This window comes from Phocoena phocoena, chromosome 19 (assembly GCF_963924675.1).
Source record: "Phocoena phocoena chromosome 19, mPhoPho1.1, whole genome shotgun sequence".
Taxonomy (NCBI): Eukaryota; Metazoa; Chordata; class Mammalia; order Artiodactyla; family Phocoenidae; genus Phocoena; species Phocoena phocoena.
Genome location: NC_089237.1, coordinates 45233415 through 45255091, shown reverse-complemented (window position 1 = coordinate 45255091; position 21677 = coordinate 45233415). Strand labels below are relative to the sequence as shown.

The window sequence follows — 21677 nt, the reverse complement described above, 5'->3', positions numbered from 1 at the left end:
CATTACAAGGTGGTCAGGTCACGGGTCTTCAGGTAGAGAAGGCTAACTACATGAGTACTTTAGGCAGAGTAACAGAGGGTAGCAGGCTTTTGATGCACTATGCACAGCTGTCCGGGAGTGGTCACTGGAGTCAGTGGGTCCCCCACAGGGAAGTATGTCAGCAACATTCACATGCAATGGCATAGTCTTGGGAAGCCAAGCCTGCTGAACAAAGCTGCCCAGTGCTCCTGCAAAGGTGACTGTCTCGATATAAAGGTGGGACACAGCTGCCTGGAATTCCACCAGAATATAAAATAACCCTTTCTAGAAATGCAAATCAAAACCACGATGAGATATCACAACACATCTGCTAGAAAGGCTATTACCAAAACAAAAACCAAACAAACAAAAAAACCCCAAGAAATAACAAGTGCTGGCCAGGATGTGGAGAAAAGAGAACCCTTATGCACAGTTGGTAGGAATGTAAATTGGTGCAGTCACTATGGAAAACAATATGGAGTTTTCTCAAAACATTATAAATAGAACTACCATATGATCCAGCAATTCCATTTTTGGGTATATATCTGAAGGAAATGAAATCACTATCTTGAAGAGATATCTGCACTCCTCATGTTCACTGCAGTGTTACTTACAATAACCAAGATGTGAGAACAACCTAGGTGTTCACTGACAGATGAATGAATAATGAAAATGTGATATATACATATAGTGGAATATTGTTCAGTCATAAAAAATAAGGAAATCCTGCCATTTGCAACAACATGGATGAAACTTCAGGGCATTCGGTTAAGTGAAATGAGTCAGACAAAGACAAATACCATATGATCTCACTAGAGCTAGGATGAAGTGGAGTGAGAGTTGGAAGCAGAAGCCCTAAAAAAGTGTGGGCACATCACTTGCCTTTGACTCTGTCTTCTTGGCAAAGTCATCAGTTTGGAAGGTTTGATGAGTTAGGAGCTATGCCAAAAGTCCCTCCCCATCCTGGGCAGAACCTATAGGTATTGGTGGCATTTCATGCTGGGTGGAGTCATTGAGTAAGGGCCTTACTTCTAGAAGAAGGCTCAGATAAACTTGGGCAGCAGAGTGCCCTGCCAGAAGACTCCTCTTTTTCTGGCACAAGTAGAAAGGTGCCCCAAGAGTTCTCTTTCCTTTCCCCAAATGCGGAGCTTAGAATTTCCTGATACAATTGCATCTGAAGGAGAGAGGGTTGGTACCTGGGTGGTCTATGAACTTTCTTGATTGCTTCAGAGACTGTGGTAATGCTAAAGGTTTGGTGGCCGTGGTAGGGGAGCCTAGGGGATATTAGCTTCTGGCTGAATCCAGCTCTGTTAACTGCAGTTGGAATTCCTGGCACCTGAGGACACTGCTGGAAAAGAAAGTGGTGGGGAGCATTGGAGATCAAGGCTGCTCAGGAATCAGCTAGCACAGTCCAAAGTGGGGGTAAGCAAAGGAAACAGAAATTTGCATGTTTTCCTGAAACAAAAGAGCTATATATGACAATAGGAGGTAGTTCTGATAGGCAAATCGGAGGTGAGCCTGAAGAAACTCCCTTGAAGCATTGGTACAATGCCATGGATTATGTCTTTATTAAGGGCTGAGAGCCAATTCCTGAACATGCCTTCAGGGTGGAGAGGGGGGGGCCTGATCCTCATCCCTAGCTCCTATCTGACAGAGGGACTGGACTGGACACTGGGGGGTACCTGAGTCCTTGCCCAAGAAGGGGAGCATCAGTTTTAAGGGACACAAGTGGCAGCAGGATCTGGCTCTAGGCCAAGGGGCTGGCAGGTTGGATGGGGACCAAAGTGGAGTAGGGACTCAGGGAGAATATCAATTAGACAAACGGGTCACACATGGGGCAGTGCCAGGCCCATGGCAGGGACTAAATCTACTCCAAAGGGAAGAGCAGCAACTAGGCACTGACATAGAAAATATTTCTTCTAGAGTTTTAAGTCCTCAGTGAACAGTGAACAAGTATAGACCAAGTACAGTGTATACAAATATATAGTGAACACGTATTCATTTTTGTTGTTGCTGCTGTTACTGTTTTCCTTAAACAGCACCTTAGAAGTGATAACTGCAACACCTGTGAATGCAGAGGCTCTGTGAATCAGTCCATGGCCCTGAGGGCACACAGAAGACCTTCCAAACAGGAATTCTAATCTTTACTCACACCACTCTCAGTCCACATGAATTCATGTTAACTTATTATTATTATTATTTTTGGCGGTATGCAGGCCTCTCACTGTTGTGGCCTCTCCCGTTGCGGAGCACAGGCTCCGGACGCGCAGGCTCAGCGGCCATGGCTCACGGGCCTAGCTGCTCCACGGCATGTGGGATCTTCCCGGACTGGGGCACGAACCTGTGTCCCCTGCATCGGCAGGCGGACTCTCAACCACTGCGCCACCAGGGAAGCCTCATGTTAACTTTTATGTGAATCTCGTGTCTAGCACTCCCGAACTTCTGGGAGTATCTCTCCTTCCTAAGCCAGAAGATCTCTCTCTCTCATCCATCCGTCCTCACTCGCTGCTTTGTGCTTCCACTGTGCTACGTGCTTCCACTGCCACAGACAGCCTGAAGAGTGTGGCTGTCTTCCCCTGAATTGTCTTTTCCTTTCTCTTGTCCTAGGAGTCTGATTCTAAGCCTCTCTGCCTAATATAGGTGTCACAGAAGTCCAGAAACCCTTGTGACTTGGTCCAGAGTCTCCAAAGAGAGTGGGGAAGAGATGGATAGGCTTAGTGAAGAGATTTCTACAGAGCCATTTTTCCAATTAATGATTAGTTTTTTAAATGAGTTAAAAAAAAAAGAGCCAAATTTTTAAGTTCGCTCTTTCCTGTTCTATTCATATAAACGGCCTCAGGGGGATTCCCTGGCTGTCCAGTGGTTAGGACTCTGTGCTTCCTGCCAAGGGCCTAGGTTTGATCCCTGGTTGGGGAACTAAGATCCCACAAGCTGAGCAGCAAAAAACAAAAACAGAACAAAACAAAACTGGCCTCAGGTCTCTGGTGGGGTAATATACACACATAGAGAAATGTGTGCTTGTATATGTATCTTTACCCTTATATGTGACCAGTTCTCTGTGGTCAAAGAGCTCATCACCTTTTCCAACCTGGGAGCCTCACTGCTTTGATTCCTGCTAATGCTCCTCCTCTAAAAAGTCTACATTACTAGTCTATAAAGACTCATGATCTATTATTTTCTTCGGTTCTTCATGGGAACTAAAGATAATACCTGCCTTTTTGCTTAACGTACTTGTCTCCTAGTCTCACTGCAGCCCCTATTTGCTTTTGTTTTTTAGCGAATTATGAACATGTAGTCAATAAGTGGGAGACAGAGGTGCTTCTGAATTCTCATACGTGTGGCACAGACAGTCACTTTGGGGATTGCAGTAGATTATAGACAATGCCCCTCCTTTTAGAAGACTATAATCAGAACTATTTTCCCCTAAAAATTGAATGTATGAGCCACTTGCTTTATTCTAATAAAAGTCTCTGGATTGCAACTGTGTTTTGTTGCTCTTGGTATAGATTTAGACCATAATTAAGTGGAAATTTACCTCTGATATATTCATCAATGAGCTTTAAATTAACCTTCAGTTTCCTAGCAGTTGGATCAAAGTCACAAATATTCTCGACTAAGTATTGGTTAACGTACTGTGAACAAAGAACAAAAGTTATGGAATCATCAGCAAGTGGAAGTAGAGTGCCCAATTCATCAGTTTACATAATTCCATTTATATACACTTCAAAACAGGCAAAAGCAGTCTATGGTGTTAGAAGTCAGGATTCCGGTTACCCGAGGGTGAGTGTGCGTGTGTGTGTGTGTGTGTGTGAGAAGCTGGTGATGGGAGAGGGTATGGTACAAAGGATGGCTTTGGGGATGCCACTAATGTTCTGTTTCTTGATCTAGGAGCCTGTTACAAATGTTCATTGTGTAAAAATTCTTGCCCTTGTATACTTAGGATTTGTGCAATTATGATTTGTATATCTAAACCTGTGTAGGATATTTTTCAATAAAGTGTACTTAAAAAAAAACTTACCAGTTTACACTGATCCCAATTTCCTAAGTCATTTGATAATTCCAATTCTGGATGAAAGAACAAGATAATCCCTTTTAGGATGTCTTGTACTAGTTTTATGTTGGCTTCCAACTCCTGGGACTGGCTGGCTGGTGATTTTGGCTCTGCCAGAGGATCATAATCATAGAGCAACAGTGACACAAAGTCCATGGAGGTAAGCAGCCGGAGGCACTGTTGTAGCTCTTTCAGCATGACTCGGAAGAAGAGAATGCCTGCCCGCTGGACTGCTCCCACATTTTCAATTTCTGGAATGATAGAATGACATCCCACGTTGTTGTTTAGTACACACACTACTTTTTAATAGGATTCTGAACATAATATAGTAAAACCCTTTTTTTTTTCTTCAGGAAAAAGAAGACCATATCCTATGGTTTTAAACAATCAGTTTCTCTAGTCACGAAATCAAAAGGCAAAAATGGAATTACACCTGGTGAAGTTCACAGGAAGAGGCTTTGAGGAAATGTGGAAACTTTTTTGGAGTTAGATCTTGGTTTGAATACCTACTTTCCCCCTTATTGGTTCTGTGGTCTCTCTGAGCCTCCTTTTCATTTTCTGTGAGAATAGAGCTGATCCCTACTTCCCTGTTGAGCTGTGGGAATTACAGGAGATGGTATATGTAAAAGTGCTTAGCCCCAGGTCTTACACATAGTGGATGCTCAAAAGACATGAGTTTTCTTTTCTTTTTTCTTCTTTTCCCACACTGTGTAGTGGCTAGAAACCTTTCAGCTTTACCCCACCAGAGTGTTACTCTACTAATTCTGGTCATTCCATTCTAGGCAGCCAAAGGTTTCCATGCTTCCTTCTTCCCTCCCTTCTGCCCAAACTGATTTTGTGCTAAGGGTAGCCTAGTGGATGTGGAATCATAAGGACCGGGGGCCTGTTCTTGGTCGTGCACTAGCTTGCTATTGGACTTTTATTTTGACGGGCCTTAGCTTCTTTATCTGTAAAATGAGATGTTCCGAAGAGTTAGCACTGTGTAATGTACTGAAAAGAGCACCCAAACTGGGGTGCAAATCCAGCCTTCACCACTTGCTAACTATGTGATTTGGTGCAAGTTGTTTCTCTGAACTTTACTTTCCTCATCTGTAAAATGAAATAATAACCATTCACCTCATAGAGTTATGGTAAGGACATATTTAAAGTGCTTGACACATGATGTGACATTTAATATTGGGCTGGCCAGAAGGGTCATTCGGGTTTTTCCATAAGATGTTACAGAAAAACCCGAATGACCTTTTTGGCCAACCCAATAAATGCTACTTGTATATTGCCTTTATGAGTCCTTCCAGTTCTAAAACCATGACTCTAGCCAAGAAAATGTGATTCCTTACCCTTTGCTAGCATTTATAGCCCACACTCATCAGCCCAAGACTGCAAGAAGGAAATCCTTCCATGTGGAAAGATCTATATATTGCAACAGTTCATTTTAGAAAATGCATCCTGCATTGCATTGTCTGTGATTTCCCCAAAACTTTTTAAATCCATGAATTCAGATGGTCGCCACATGCACAATACCTAAGATATAGTTTTTCTTTATTTCTCCAGATAATTCGCCCAGTATTTCATTGCAGGCAACTTGGATCACCTTCGTCATTTTCTGTAGATCTTTAAATTCTCGATACAACAACATCTTACTCCTGCCAATGTTAACATCGAGAACTCCCAAAGCTTCTCCTGTTCTCTTACGAAGTGGAACTACTATGTGGTTTTCTCCACAGACAGAGGCCAAAACAACTTCTGAACTGTCTGTACACTTAAAGAGGAAATCTCTGAAACCAAAACCAAATAAGCATAAGGATATAAAACAACAGCCTGTTCATAACATTCCACCCAAACGTACTGAATCATCTTCTCTTGTGCCTACTACACTCCAGCCGCACCAGCCCTTGTTGCTGTTTCGTCTGCCTGGACCACTCCACCCCTTGAGTTCACAGGGGTCTCTCCCTCAGCTCCTCATAGGGAAGCCCTCCCAGACCCCACAATCTAAAATAGCTGCATCTGAGTCTCGCTCCACCCTAATACTCTGCCTTATTGTTTTTACTATATACTTATCCTTATCTGAGGGTATCTGTTTTTTGTTTAAATATTGTCCAATACATATTGGTTGAATGCCTGAAGGAACAATGAGCGTGTTAGGTCAGGTGCCCTAGAAGCAGAGACTGAGAAAAGGGATGCTCTGTGCAAATGATTTATTGAGGGAGTGCTCTCAGGAGAAACCTGTAAGGGTCTGAGAAAAGCACGATAGGCAAGGGGGAGGAGCTAAGCAAGAATGTGATTCCAGGTGAACTCTAGCCTCAGTCTGATCCCAAGGGGAGCTCTGGAAGGCAAACTGTGCCCAGACTCTGCTCCACCTTGAGGCAGGGGAGAGGCCTTTTGTCAGTCATTAGAGCTCTAATCTGCTTGGGTTGTGTGTGGAGAGGGTGTTTACAGAACTCTTAGGCACCTCCTGGTGAGAGGCTCCCATTGCTCAAGGGTGCTCCTCCAGAGAAAGTTACAGTGTGAGTCATTAGCAGTAGGACGTGGCCCCTCGCAGAAGGTACATGGGGATCTGGGCAGGGCACCTGCTTCAGTGAGGGACCTGCGGTTTTCATAGAAATGTAGTGGCTCCTTTTTTCTCTAGTGAGGTATCTCTTTTTATCTCTTTCTTTCTTTCCCCATCTACATGATATTGAGTGTATCTTTTTTTTTTTTTGGCCAAACTTTGGCATGCGGAACTTCCTTAACCAGGGATCAAACGCCCGCCCCCTGCAGTGGAAGCCCGGAGTCTTAACCACTGGACCATCAGGGAAGTCCTTACATGATATTGAGATGTCATTCCTTTGAGGTATTTGTAAAAATGTTGGTGCTTTGCATAGCCTCAAAAGCACGTTTAGGGAATTCCCTCGTGATCCAGTGGTTAGGATTCCGTGCTTCCACTGCAGGGGACAGGGGTTCGATACCTGGTTGGGGAACTAAGATTCCATATGCTGCAGGGCATTGCCAAAAAAAAGAAAAAAGCACACTTATAGTTCATAACATCAATCCTATGATGATAGGGAAGGTTATGTCCTTCTTTTGCTATTCCTACCCCTTGCTGCAGCTGAGCCATCACTTTGTGTCTTTATGATAACCATAGTAATGATGCATCATGCTAAGCTTTCTTGGTCAACAGAGGTCCTCAAAAAGCACCTGCTCTGGGCTTCCCTGGTGGCGCAGTGGTTGAGAGTCCGCCTGCCAATGCAGGGGACACGAGTTCGTGCCCCAGTCCAGGAAGATCCCACATGCCGTGGAGCGGCTGGGCCCATGAGCCATGGCCGCTGAGCCTGCGCGTCCGGAGCCTGTGCTCCGCAACGGGAGAGGCCACAACAGTGAGAGGCCCGCGTACCGCGAAAAAAAAAAAAGCACCTACTCTAAGTTACACAGAGAAATCCGAGGTTATAAGTCTGGATGTTACAAGGACTCCTGTAGAACTATTGACCAGCACAAGGAATAACTGTATGGAAAGGAGCTTAAAACTGAATGAACATTCTGGTATGAGGCCAAACTGAAATTGAATTAACATAGGTACTTAAATGTCAAATTAGCCTACTAGTCTGAGATAGGTTACCGCCTATTCAACTATGCTGACCCTCTAAGAAGCAGTGGTCCCTTTTTGCAAAAGATGTATTCTAGTTAAGATCTGTTTTGCATCTGTCCACAGTTTAATAGCCTTTCCATTCCACAGGTGAGAGGCATTCAAGGTTATCTAGAACTGGGGGTTTATTAAAGGCAACATTCTTTGCCTCCTCCCCATCTTTGCCCCAGACTGTCTTCTTTAAATAAAAAATACAAGTCAACAGGCTAGTTAACAGTAAGAGGATGAGCTCTGATTAAGTGATGTGGGTGTATTTTTCATAACCATGGTGGGTTTTTGTTAATTCCATGTTTACAGGACAATTATAGAAAATAAAACACTAAATTGAAATCTGTTTTTAAAAGGACTTGAGGGGGAAAGGACCCAGGCAGACAAAGGTCTGCAGTAATTTTTCTTTAAAACCCAATCAGAATGAGAGCCAGTGTATATTAATAAGAAGCAGAAGCTGGCAGTCAAACAAAACAGACCATGAGGTATGTCTCATACCTGAAAATGCAAGTCTTCCTAAAGATGATAGGGGGATTCCTGTGGATTTCTGTTAGACCCAGGTGCCCTGTGACCATCATATTTCGTAAAACATAGTCTGAATCCTTGAAAAGAGGCAGAGATATCATTAGAGAGAGGAGTACTTAGACTTCATACTCTCTCTCTTTTTTAAAAAATATTTATTTGTTTTTGGCTGCATCAGGGTCTTAGGTGTGGTGCATGGGCAGCGTGCGTGCTCTTCGTTGTGGCGCGCCGGCTTCTCTCTAGTTGTGGTCTGTGGGGTCAGTAACCGCAGTGCACCAGCTTAGTTGCCCCGAGGCATGTGGGATCTTAGTTTCCCAACCAGGGATCAAACCCCTGTTCTCTGTATTGGAAGGCAGATTCTTAACCACTGGACCACCAGGAAGTCCCCTAGACTTCATACTCTCATTAAGACTTTTGGGGACAAATAAATAGAAAAAAAATTAGAAAAGCTTAGGTAATATAAAATGTTTTTCAAATTATAGGTCAAGGTCAATATAATTTTGAGCCACAATGATGCTGAACACTTGGGCCTCAAGGTTTGGGTCTCAGAAATTTTTTTTTCCTATCCTCACTCATTCTATTGGTCATCCCATCCAGTCTCACGATTTTTGTTTTGTTTTGGTAAAATATACACAGCATAATATTATCATTTTAACCATTCATAAGTGTGCAATTCAGTGGGATTAAATACATTCACAATGTGTAACCACTCGAGTAGTTTTAAATATAATTTATTTACCAGCCTGGATTTCTCCCAAACACTAAGCTCATATATCCAACTGCCTATTCAATATCTCCACTTAGATGTCTAACAGACATTTCAAATTATATTAAAAAAAATCTTTTTCAATTTATTAGGTAAGAAATTATCTTCTACTTAACTTTGTATTTATTTCATTATGAGAACAATTGAACATTTTTTCCCATGTTTATTGACCATTTGCATGAGGTTTTTTGTTTAAATAAAATTGTCTTTTGCTTATTTTTATTTTGGATTTTCAAAATCTCATTGACTTTTATATAACACTGTTAATCCTTTGTCAGATATGTGGCAATTAGTTGTGTTTATAACTTTGATGCAGGGAAGGTTTACATTTTTATGTCATCAATGTATCAACCTCGCTTTAATCATTTCAATCTTTGAAATAGAATCAGCCATCCTTCCTCAGACCATGGCTATAAATTCCCTCCTATCCTTCATTTTCTTAGCTATTCTCATGCATTTATTCTTCTTCCAAATGAAGATTAAAATCATTTGGCCAATTAAAAAAATCATGCTGGAATTTATCTTGGAATTTTGTTAAATTTAAAAATAATTTTGGTAAGAAATATTTTAAAAAAGTGGTCTTCTTGTGAAAATAATCATGATATGACTTTTTAACTTTATGAAAAAAATGTATGTCCCTTGGTAAAGTTTGTAGTTTGCTTCAGGTAGGACCTAAGCGTGATGGAGTGAAGTGGGGGGAATGTTCTGGGCAGGGTAACAGCATTTTTGAAGTCCCTGAGGTTAAAAAAAAAAAAAGGTTTCGTGACTTCCCTGGTGGTCCAGTGGTTAAGAATCCGCCTTCCAATGCTGGGGTTGGGGGTTTGATCCCTGGTCGGGGAACTAAGATCCCACATGTGGTGGGGGAACTAAACCTGCGTGCCACAACTAGAGAGCCCGTGTGCTGAAACTAGAGAGAAGCCGGAAACAAAGAGCCTGCGCACCGCAACGAAGACCCAGCACAGCCAAAATAAAAGAAAAAAATTTTAAAGGGTTTCTATTATGTATGGTGGGATGTGAAACATTAATTGTGGTATTGTATACCACCCTCCTCCCCACTCAAGCAGAAAGTTTGTGCTGCCTAAGAAAAGAAATGTGGAGAGATGGAAAGCAGAAATCACCTGCTAATCTCTGGCTTTTGTTTTTTCAAAAGCCTACTTGATATAACTTAAGATAGCAAACCAGGCACATGTTAGACCTCAGGAAAGTAAGAGACTGAGGTCTTGGTCTCCTTACTGGCTGTCAGCTGGGGGCTGCCCTTAGCTCCTAGCGACCTTGGGTCTTTGTACAGCTTCAGAACCAGCAACAGAGTGTCAAGTCTCTCACACTGCCATCGCTCTGACTCTTCTTCCATCCTTTCACCTTTCAGGGACCATAGCCAGAAAAGGTTTTCTGCTTTTAAGGACACGTATAATCGATAGGGCCTACCTGGCTAATCCAGGACACTCTCCCTTTCTCAAGGTCCTTAATACTAATCATGTCTGCAAAATTCCTTTTGCCACTAAGGTAACATATTTACAGGTTCCAGGAATTAGGATATGGACGTCTTGGTGGGGGGAAACATTATTCAGCCTACCACAGTTAAATATTTAACAAATTTGGTGCTCCAAAGAAATAGTTAGACATAGGTGCTTTGGGGTGATAAACTAAATAAATAATAATAATAATGATATTTATTATTATTCACAATAAAAGAGATAGCCTGAGTTTCATATCTAAGAGAAATTGAAACTCCTATGTTCCCTCATTTATAGTTATTGTCAAAAGAGTGAGAACTCTTTTTCCTCCATGACTCTGTACCTTACAGAAACATGGGCATGAGGTGAGGTGGGGTGTCTCAGAATCTACTTTATAATTTGTGTCAGTCAGGATATCAGGAGGGAGCAGATGACACACCAGTACTGGCTAATTTGAAGAGAGTTTAATAAAGGGACTATTTATGAAAGCATGGTCGGTACTTAGAATCCCAGGCCTAGTAACAATGGGGAGCTGCTACCACTTTTAGCCTGAAGAGGCAAGGGATGGAAGCAATTACTGGAACTTGGAGAAGACAGGAGAGGGAGAGGGCCACTTGACTAAAGGTAGAGTGGCCTTTAGTCGAAGAACACAGCTAACCCACAGCAATCTGGCAGAGGGGAGAGCCAAAAGCAGAAGGAGAGCCTCCCTCTCCTTCTACCCACCAATCTCCTACTGGTGCCTCTCATTGGACAATCCCAAGAAGAAGCTAAAGGCCAAGGAGTCCATTGATTCAGTCTACTTTCTGAGGTACAGAGTGAGCTGGAGAAGAGAGGAGAGTAGATCTGGGGGGGCTGCATAAAGTAAGGGAGAGGCTTATTAAGTTACCATAGTTGAATGCTTTAAAAAAAAAGGTATCCCTAAAGCCATCCTCAGCCATTTTTAACATCAAAACCTCACCTAGTATCTCCCACCTAGGACAAACCCCTGACTACAGGCTTGGACAGGCTGTACTGGTCTCTACCTGGCTGTGACCCCACCCAGACCCTGGCTGCTGAGTGGTCCTCCTCTTCCCATCGGGATATGGTCTCCACCTCCATAAGATGGCCTTGGGTCAGATGGATAGTGACCCTTGTGGTCTTGTCCACAGCATTACAATTCTGAAACTACACGCCCCTTCAGCCGTGCTTCTTGCTGACTGCTATAGGCGATGTTAACCTTCTTCATGGGCCCTAGGTGCTGTTTCTCTGAGGGTTCCAACAAAGTGCTTAGACGCTGGCCAAGTGGAATGCTCCCCAGACCCCACACGCTACGGCCCCACTGTGTTTGTGGCCAATGGGACCTGGTGGTCTGCCTCCTATACTGAGAGGTTCTCACCGCCACCCACCCAACACATACACACCAGGTGGTCCGCCCCAGTTCAGAAGGCACTTGAAGGCTCCCAGCCCCACCCCACCCCAGAAGCAGCACCCACAACTAGGCATTCTCCACTTCCTTGGCCCGGTCACCCCATCAGAGAGCTCTGTGATTCTGCCCTCTTTAGCCAAGGCCTCATCAGCTTGATCCAGCCACTGAAGGAGGGAAGCGGGGACCTGGAGGGAAGGAAGGAAAAGAAGCCAAAAAGGAAGGGGAGAGGCACCTGTGGGACGGCCAGGTAAAGGACTGAAAGACAATCAAGGTGTTGCCACCACCTGATCAGGCAGAATAGTTTAGCATTCTTGAAAGGAAGACCCCTTTCCATCCATTCTTATACATGAAAAATCCTAACATTAACATTAAGTGTAAAGAAGCAAAGCAAACATTCATCAAAAACTCATCACATTGTAGATAGGGAGGCTTTTTTTTCTTTTTTTGATTGGTGTGATATAAGGTGTCCTTCCAAAACAGGGGTGCCTCATCCCTTCCCAGTTCACCCATATGATCCTGGTGGGGTCTGCCAGTTACTGTAAATTTCCCACCCTGGCCAGGAGGGGCATATCTCAGGATAGATCAAAACGAGTTTTCTTTCCTTGGTTTTTGCAAATTGGAACAGGAAAGAAAAACTCTTCTTTAGTTACTAAGCATCAGGCTTGCCCTGTAGAAAAAAACCTGTCTTTAGCCAGAATGGCAAAGCCAAAGTGCAGAGGGAGGCAAACGTGAGAACTGGGAAGAGAAATAACATGAGAGAGCCCAGATGGTCGTCCCGGAAGCCAGCCTGACTCCTGCCCTTTCTTCATTTGGTTACCTGAGTTAATCAATCCGCGCCCCGCCCCCCCTTTGCCTAAGGCAGTTTGATGGATTTCTGCCACTCACAACCAAGGATCTTGAGTTGGGGTCATAGCATAATAGCTAACTGAATCTGCTTTAAAATACGAGCAAGACAATAGTATCTAGAAACTCTGTTAACCTGGGGAGGTCTAACACTGCCCAGCCTTGCCTACCTTCGCTGGGCTAGGCTCAGTGAAGTATGTAGTGATGGCAGTGATGCCGGATGTGATGTTGTAGAGCCAGCTGATGCCAGTGATCACAACATGCAGGATATGCTCTCGGCTGTGGACATAGTGATAGGCAGTACTAAAAACATGGGCAACTCCCTGTAGAGACAGAAAATTTAAATTACCTTTTCTATTTAAAACACCAAAATAATTAGTAATGCATCAATTGGATTATCTTTTTAATTGATAATCTACTTCCTACAAGTTATTCATCAATTCTCAAAAGGCAGTGTTCCAGATTCTACTATGAAAAAAGGATCAATCACAGTGAAATCAAAAGTAAGGAGAGATCTACCATAAGATCAACCTAACTTACTGTGTTTCCTGACAATCATCCAGTGAAGTCTGTGATATGTGTTATCAGAAAATAGTGTCAGAAGAACAAGATAAACTTTGAAATGAGAAAAAAAGGTTTAAAAGCCAAGAACTGATGCCAACCTTGGACAGATGGGTAAGAGCTGCCCTGATCTGATGCAACATTAATGTCTGCGTCTTTACAAGGCTACTGCCATCAGATCAGCAAGCAGTACAGGTGTGCTGGGTTCCAAGGCCTGCAACACGCTAGAGTACACCATCGTCTTAGATACATAAAGAGAGCCTGTTCTACAGAGAAGGGACGGGAAGTCCTTAGAACCCATCTGTGGTCTTCTTGTCAAGAAACTCTAGGAACCAAAAATTCTTCAAAAATATCTGCATTTTATATTAGGACCCAAGGCATCTAAGGGTAACCCAGGAGCCTTTACCTCCAAGGGCTAGAGAGTCAATTTGGAATTCACTTTGACATATTCTCTAATAAGACCATATATAGTTCACCTACTGAGAACTCCATACTCTTGCATTTTGCTTCTTAATATCTTCACATGATTCTTACGTCTGATGAGAATGAACCTTATTATTTAAAAAGATGTCCAGGGAAAACGATTCTACCACTTTCCTCAGTTGTACATCCAGTAAATGAGAGGAGAAAATTTTAAATGATGGTAAATAAACATCAAGAGCATACAGGGGAACAAATGATAGCAACTTCCTGATTGCTGCTATGTCCCGGTCCATTGCCTCCATAAAGGTTTTCAATCTTCCTTCACTGAAATTTCTATTCATAAAATTAAATTTAAATGCTTGTAGAAATGGTCCAGTTATTTTATAGTCTTAAAAGTGCCTCTCCTTTTTGAGATCTATCATGAAAACACGAATACTCAAGAAACATTTAGGCTTTTCCTTCATTCTTTATCCTCAAAAATTATAACACTGAAATAAGAACTATAGGAAGGCATATCATATTTAGAACCACTTGTGGAAACAGCAAAGGATTTCAAGGTACCACTATTAATAAAACATTAATATGTCCCTTCTAAAAGTTCATTCCTACTTTTTGGGTTTTAGTTAGTAGTCTAATAGTTGGATTTCCGTTCTATAGCAGAAAATGCTGTTCCTATGATTAATGCAATCAGACACATATTAACAATCTTCCCAGACAGGCTGAGACATAGATGGGCAACTGAGGCTGAGTCCTTCCATGTATAATGGGGAGCCTCTCCAAAGACTGATACAAGTATGATGACACTATCTATATACATAGCTTCACTCTCATCTGGTTTCAGGTTTCATTTTTTAAAAAGTATAGAAGGAGAGACCACCCTACCATAGACCTTGAAGAATTTTTCTGTGCCTTACCAGATAGAATTTGATCTCATGGGGTAGGAAGATGTTTATTTTCTGGGGATCTCTTAAGGTGTCAACAGCCAAGACCCCAAAGATCCTCATACATGCATCCTGAAGAGGCAGAGCCAGGAATGACCCATTTTGATCGTTCTTCTTGCGGGAATGGTTCCAGAAGAAGATGTTCCCATGGTTCTGAACTTGGGGGACGTGTATTGGCTTCCCTTCATCCACTACTGTAAAGCTGAGAAATAGGAATATGAGGATGGGAGAAAGGCAACAGGAGGGGGCTTTAGATTAAACCATGTAGGAAACTAGATCCAACCATTCATAATCATTAGTATTATATGTCAGAGAAGTGGACTCAGATAAAATTACCAGTTAGGAGAGTCTGACTTGAGAGAAAGATTTAAAAAATAAGCTTAATGGTGTGTATATAGAAGAAGAAAGATGTTGCTCAGAAAAAAATGGGGATGGATGAGCCAGATACAGTCAGATTAGGGGGACACGACGGAAAGTGCAAGGAATTAAGACGGAAAGTGCAAGGAATTAATAGCGATTATATTGTTATAATGGTTGCAATATCCAGCTGCATTTGATGTGGGACTCTAAATGTTGTTGGGGAAAGACTGCTGCAAAGGAAAATAATATCAATAAAAGTTGACATAGAGTAAAAACAAAAAAGCTTAGATCATAACAGAGAAAACATATATAAAAAGGATGCAGGAGACATAACTTACAGAGTAGGCAGAAATAATTGAACTGAAACTGTGAAGCAGAGTCCCTACATGGAAAATTAATGCCTAAGAGTGAACTCTAGAAACAACCAGGTGAAACCATCCAAGACTGGAAACCCGTCACCTGCTCTAGAAAGTTTGGTGATCTGAGGCATTTCTCTCTCGGGCAGCTAACTAGGATTTCAATGCTAGTTTACTTCACAAAAGGAATTATTTTTTTTAGAAGGGTGAAACCAACCTCTTCAAGATATTCTTACCTGATCCCCTTCATGTCCCTGTAGAGCACTTTGTTCAGTACAAATGGAGCATCGTCTAAAGTACAAGCTATGTTCCTCAATAGAACATTCCCTCTATCAGGCAGTAGTAGGTTTTCTTCTAAGAGGGAAATGTGAGCACTGATCTTCTTATTTCCATGGGCTTCAGCATCCTATGGCAAAATGTTTCTGACCATTTATTTGCCAATAGCCAAAGAGCTATTCTCTTAATCATGTCTCCCTTCATTAGCCAGTTTGTGTATCTGAACCCAATAATTTAACTTTCCTGAATAAATGATGCAGATATTACCATTCATAGGCAGTGGGAGAAAAGCTGACACCACAGCTGTTCCTGAAACCTGAGATTTAGTGAGTGGAATAGATATACACTATGTCAATCAGACTAGTTTACTTAAAAAAAAAAAAACCTGCCAGGTCTACTTAAATTTAGAGGTTTAAAACTTGGATCCCTTTGAACCATACTCATGTTGTATGGGCTTCAGTTAAAAGTACTTATTTTAGAGAGCCGGGGCAACAAGATGACTTCATTTCATTCATATTTCTTAACCATCTACTATGATGTGAATATGGGAAAAAATGCTCTCAAGAAATTCTTAACATTGTTTGGCTATGACATTTGATTTACATCATTTCAGGAAAGGATTACTTGGGGATACAGATTGCAGACTTTACTCAACTACTATTTCTAATTAAAATAACTGAGAATTCTCTGTACCTAAAATATTATAACAATATTATATGTTAACACATATATTAAATATGCCCATAAATTTGGGACATGAGAGACACTTTCTCTGATATTTGTCTCCTCTTTCTATGTACTTGGGTTTGCTCTTTGTGCTTTTCTTTTCCCTTCTGCCTTGATTCCTCCTTTTCTACATAGAAGATCAACAGGCTAACTAACAAAGATGTATTAAGATGTATCTTAGGGTGGGCTTCCCTGGTGGTGCAGTGGTTAAGAATCTGCCTGTCAACGCAGGGGACATGGGTTTGAGCCCTGGTCTGGGAAGATCCCACATGCCGTGAAGCAACTAAGCCCGTGCGCCACAACTACTGAGCCTGCGCTCTAGAGCCTGTGAGCCACAACTACTGAAGCCCACACGCCTACAGCCCATGCTCTCCACAATGAGAAGCCTGCGCACTGCAACAGAGTAGCCCCCGTCCGCCGCAGCTAGAGAAAGCCCGCACAGAGCAATGAGACCCAACAGAGTCAAAAATAAATAATTTTTTTAAAAAAGATGTATCTTAGGGTACTGCAGATCTCTGAAGCAAGTTGGAGCAATATCTCTTTTTCTTGATTGTTCTCCTGTTGCTGGTCACATCATTTCCAACTATATTGGAAAATTCAGCCATTCAGGAGATGATTCCCATAATCAAGTGCTGCTGTGTAGCTGAGATGAATGACATAGTTTCCCTGGATCAATGGAAGCTGTGATATATGTAGAAGACAGCCATGCTATTTCTGCCTGGAAAGAGCAGCAAGCTGGGAGTGTCTGAGGTGGCAGTAGAGCTGTGGACAGTGGTCCATCCAGGTCATGTATTTTAAGTGACAGGATTCTGTAATAGTCTCAGATTGTTTCTAGACAGTGCTATGAAATATAGTGTCATGTTGGATTCTACTTTATAATGACTTTATGATTTAAATAGTTCCTTTTAAAACTGACTCCCAAAACATCATGCAAGGGAAATGTAGCTTAAACTGCATGTACATCTCCTCACGGCTATTTTTTTTTTAACATCTTTCTTGGAGTGTAATTGCTTTACAATGCTGTGTTAGTTTCTGCTGTATAACAAAGTGAATCAGCTATATGTATACATATATCCCCATATCCCTTCCCTCTTGCGTCTCCCTCCTACCCTCCCTACCCCACCCCTCTAGGTGGTCACAAAGCATCGAGTTGATCTCCCTGTGCTATGCAGCTGCTTCCCACTAGCTATCTATTTTACATTTGGTAGTGTATATATGTCCATGCTACTCTCTTACTTTGTCCCACTTACCCTTCCCCCTCCCCGCGTCCTCAAGTCCATTCTCTACGTCTGCGTGTTTATTCCTGTCCTGCCCCTAGGTTCATCAGAACCTTTTTTGTTTTTTTAGATTCTATATATATGTGTTAGCATACGGTATTTGTTTTTCTCTTTCCGACTTACTTCACTCTGTATGACAGACTCTAGGTCCATCCACCTCACTACAAATAACTCAATTTCGTTACTTTTTATGGCTGAGTAATATTCCATTGCATATATGTGCCACATCTTCTTTAACCATTCATCTGTCGATGGACACTTAGGTTGCTTCCATGTCCTGGCTATCGTAAATAGTGCTGCAATGAACATTCCTCACGGTTTTTGGCTTTTTGGGTTTTTTTTTGGCGGTACGCAGGCCTCTCACTGTTGTGGCCTCTCCCACTGCGGACACAGGCTCCGGATGTGCAGGCTCAGCGGCCATGGCTCACGGGCCCAGTCGCTCCGCAGCATGTGGGATCTTCCCGGACCGGGGCACGAACCCGTGTCCCCTGCATCGGCAGGCAGACTCTCAACCACTGCACCACCAGGGAAGCCCACGGTTGTTTTTTAATGTCAGTTTATTGTCTGTTCTAGGCTTATCTGACTTTTGGCACAAATGAAATTAGGAATTCCAAGACATAATTTTATTTCTTATACCTTTCCTCTCTGCTTGCCAACTTGCAATCATTCCAGTTGCAACTTTACTAGGCTTTGGGTCATTGTAAAGTATCGGAGTGAATAAAACATCTATAGCAGCAATTTCTCAAGAGAATCTAGTGTGTTCCTCCTTTGTAACCATTGCACATCATCTATTGTAAGAAAATTTTTCTCTTATATATCATTTTAGAAAACACACCTGGGTGAGGGCCTTAAAGGTCTCTGCGTACACTGGCTCCAGGGATACTCCACTTGTCTCTGCAGCACGTTGGATTTGGTGCAGCCACTTTTGTCTGGCACAATCTCTCAGACTCTCAACATGGCTCCTTTCTAAAGTATTCATCAGAAACTCCACAACGCTTTCCAGAACTTGATCTTCATTGCCCCTGAGTTCAGATACAACCAATTCTATGTATTTCTGAAACTGTTTGGAAGACAACCTCACTTCGTGACCAGGGTGTGGCTTTGGAAATTGGATGTGTAGTTTAGCTAAAAGACATAAATACAAAACCAAGAACTAATCAAAAATTCATTCATCTGTGGGGGAAATTTTCATTCTCATCTCTTACAGCAAATTGAAGCCTCTGACAACTGCTTCCCATGGAAAACCAGGCATATCAAAGGCACCTCAAGTCCACTGGAACATCTTACAGTGACTTCCTATACTGAACTCAAGATGACTCTTATGTCATCTGTTATTGTTTTGCTTTAATTCTACCACTCAGCCAGGTGAAACCTTATAACATCATCCTTAGGTCCCTTAAATTCTAGAATCCATCGTGTCCAACTCCTTCATTTTACCCATGTGGACACCTGACTCTGTAGAGGTTCAGTAACTTGCCCATGGTCATGTGACCATTTAGTGAAAGATCCAGTATTGGAACCCAGCTTTCCTGACCATTGTGTAGTATCTTTTCCTCTGTGGAACATAGTTCTCTGTTATGAAGTTTTCCCATCTTGTAAGTGGAAACCACCTCATTATGCCTTTTGAAGCTTCATTAAGTAAATTGTCTTTGGAGGCAGTCTAAGACAAGTAGTGTAGTATAATGTACAGTTTGTAGAAGGCATAGTTAATGAAGAACACATGACAGTTGATAAACTTAGGTACCTTTGAAGATCAACGTATTGGTTACGTTCATTTCTGAAAGGGTTGAAGACCTTAACTAACTCTGATTGCTCTTTCCCTCATGTACTACATACTTTAAGAATTTGAAATCTGTTATGCCAAAGTAATCAGATAAATCCTTAAACCCAGTGAAGAGCAAAATCATTTATACTGGGACCTAAGCAAATGAAGGAGAGAACTTATTACATTAGAATAAGATTTTTAGTAGCTTTTGATTGAGAAGAATTGATCAGAAGAGAAAAATATAATATAGGAGAAGAAAAATCATTAAGGAGAATAAGAAGTTAAGTAACTTCAGGGGAAACTTGCAAGCCATTCAGACTTGAGAGGTGAATCAGACCTTGTAGAAGCGGAAAGATAAAACAAGAAGGGAAAATAGGCAGAACTGTGGAGTGGTTTGGATTCTTTTAACCCCAAGAGCATGGGTAGCCAGGTACACAAAAGGAATCTAACTAAGTACAGTTAAGGTCTTGGACAACAGTTCAACTCCTGATTGCTCTGACATTTTCTATATTCCCACCAGCAATGCACAAGGGTTCCAATTTCTCCATATCCTTGCAAACACTGTTATTTTCCATTTTAAAAATTATAGTCATACTACATGAGCAACAAAAGCAAAAATAAATTAGTGGGGCTACATCAAACTAAAAACCTTCTGCACAGCAAAAGTAGCAACAAAATGAACACCTACAGTATGGGAGAAAATATTTGCAAATCATATATCTGATAAGGGGTTAATATCCAAAATACATAAGGAACTCATACAACTCAATAGAAACAAAAAATCTGATGGAAAAATGGGCAGAGGAACTGAATAGATACTTTTCCAAAGAAGACATGCAAATGACCAAAGGTGCATGAAAAGATGCTCAAACATCATTAATCATCGGGGAAATGCAAATCAAAACCACAATGAGGTATCACATCACACTTGTTAGAATGACTGTCATCAAAAAGACAAGAGATAACAAGTGTTGGTAAGGATGTGAAGAAAAGGGAACCCTTGTGGACTGTTGGTGGGAATGTAAATTGGTATAGTTACTGTGGAAAACAGTGTGGAGGTTCCTCAAAAAATTAAAAATAGAACTACCAAGTGATCCAGGAATCCTACTTCTGGATATATATCTGAAGGAAATAAAATCACTATCTCGAAGGGATATCTGCATCTCATGTTCATTGCAGAATTATTCACAATAGCCAAGATATGGAAACAACCTAAGTGTCTGTCAATGAATTAATGGATAAAGAATCATGGTGTGTGTGTGTGTGTGTATATACATATATGACATCTGAATTTTATATATATATATATGTATATATGTGAATGACACATATACCATGGAATATTACTGAGCCATGGGAAAGAAGGAAATCCTGTCATTTGCAACAACATGGATGGACCTTGAGGGCATTATGCTAAGAGAAATAAGTCAGACAAAGACAAATACTGTATGATCTCACTTATATGTGGAATCTAAAATAGCCAAACTCACAGAAACAGAGTGTAGAATGGTAGTTGCCAGGGGCTGGGGGTGGGGGAAATGGGGAGATGTTGGTCAAAGTGTACAAACTTTCATTATAAGAAAAGTTCTGGGATTCTAAATGTACAGCATGGTGATTATAGTTAATACTGCGTTGTATACTTGAAAGTTTCTAAGAGAGTAGATTCTAAATGTTCTCATCACAAAAAAAGAAATGGTATTGTGTCAGGTGATGGAAGTATTAACTAAGCTACTGTGGTAATCATTTCACAATATATGTGCATCAACTCAATACATCATACATCTTAAACTTATACAATGTTACATGTCAATTATATCTCAATAAAGCTCAAAAAAAATTATAGCCACACTAGTAGGTGTGAAGTGGTATCTCATGGTTTTAGACCAACCAGTGTTTTAACTGTATATACGCCATAATACCGGGAAACTTGAAGCCAAGTTGTTACCACAACTTAAGAAAATTCTTACATTTTTACCTTTCTTCATAGATTCCTTTTCCATTCCCTCCTTGTATGTGTACAAGAGTTCATCAACTTCATTCAGATCCAGGAAGCCTGAGCCATCACAGTCCCACTTCTGAAAGAGGGCATTTAGGAGAAGTCCCCGTCGGACTTGGGAAGCATTTTGTCTAGCCTAGGATACAAACAGGATAATAAAGCACAGAAGATACACCGTATTGTGCTAGCTGGCATCTTAGGCTTATTCCCCCCAAAGTGCAGCACTTTTTATAGAAACAGCTTTACTTTGGGACTAAGCATAAATATGAATGGTAAAATGAAGCATTTAATTTTTTATTATTTAAAAAAAATTTTAATTAAAAATTTTTT

The 21677-nt window shown here is 41.5% G+C and overlaps 1 protein-coding gene across 1 annotated transcript in view; it reads right to left on the bottom strand.

The window, feature by feature from the left end:
- The window catches only part of EFCAB5 (EF-hand calcium binding domain 5), a 78648-nt gene that overhangs the window by 8583 nt on the left and 48388 nt on the right, over positions 1-21677 (bottom strand). The window contains exons 13-21 of the mRNA XM_065898035.1: positions 21327-21483; positions 18422-18711; positions 15544-15713; positions 14565-14793; positions 12837-12989; positions 8175-8278; positions 5591-5844; positions 4037-4320; positions 3554-3650 (exon numbers count right to left, since the gene is read on the bottom strand). Coding sequence (XP_065754107.1) covers positions 3554-3650; positions 4037-4320; positions 5591-5844; positions 8175-8278; positions 12837-12989; positions 14565-14793; positions 15544-15713; positions 18422-18711; positions 21327-21483 — 1738 coding nt within the window. The remainder of the gene's footprint in view (positions 1-3553; positions 3651-4036; positions 4321-5590; positions 5845-8174; positions 8279-12836; positions 12990-14564; positions 14794-15543; positions 15714-18421; positions 18712-21326; positions 21484-21677) is intronic.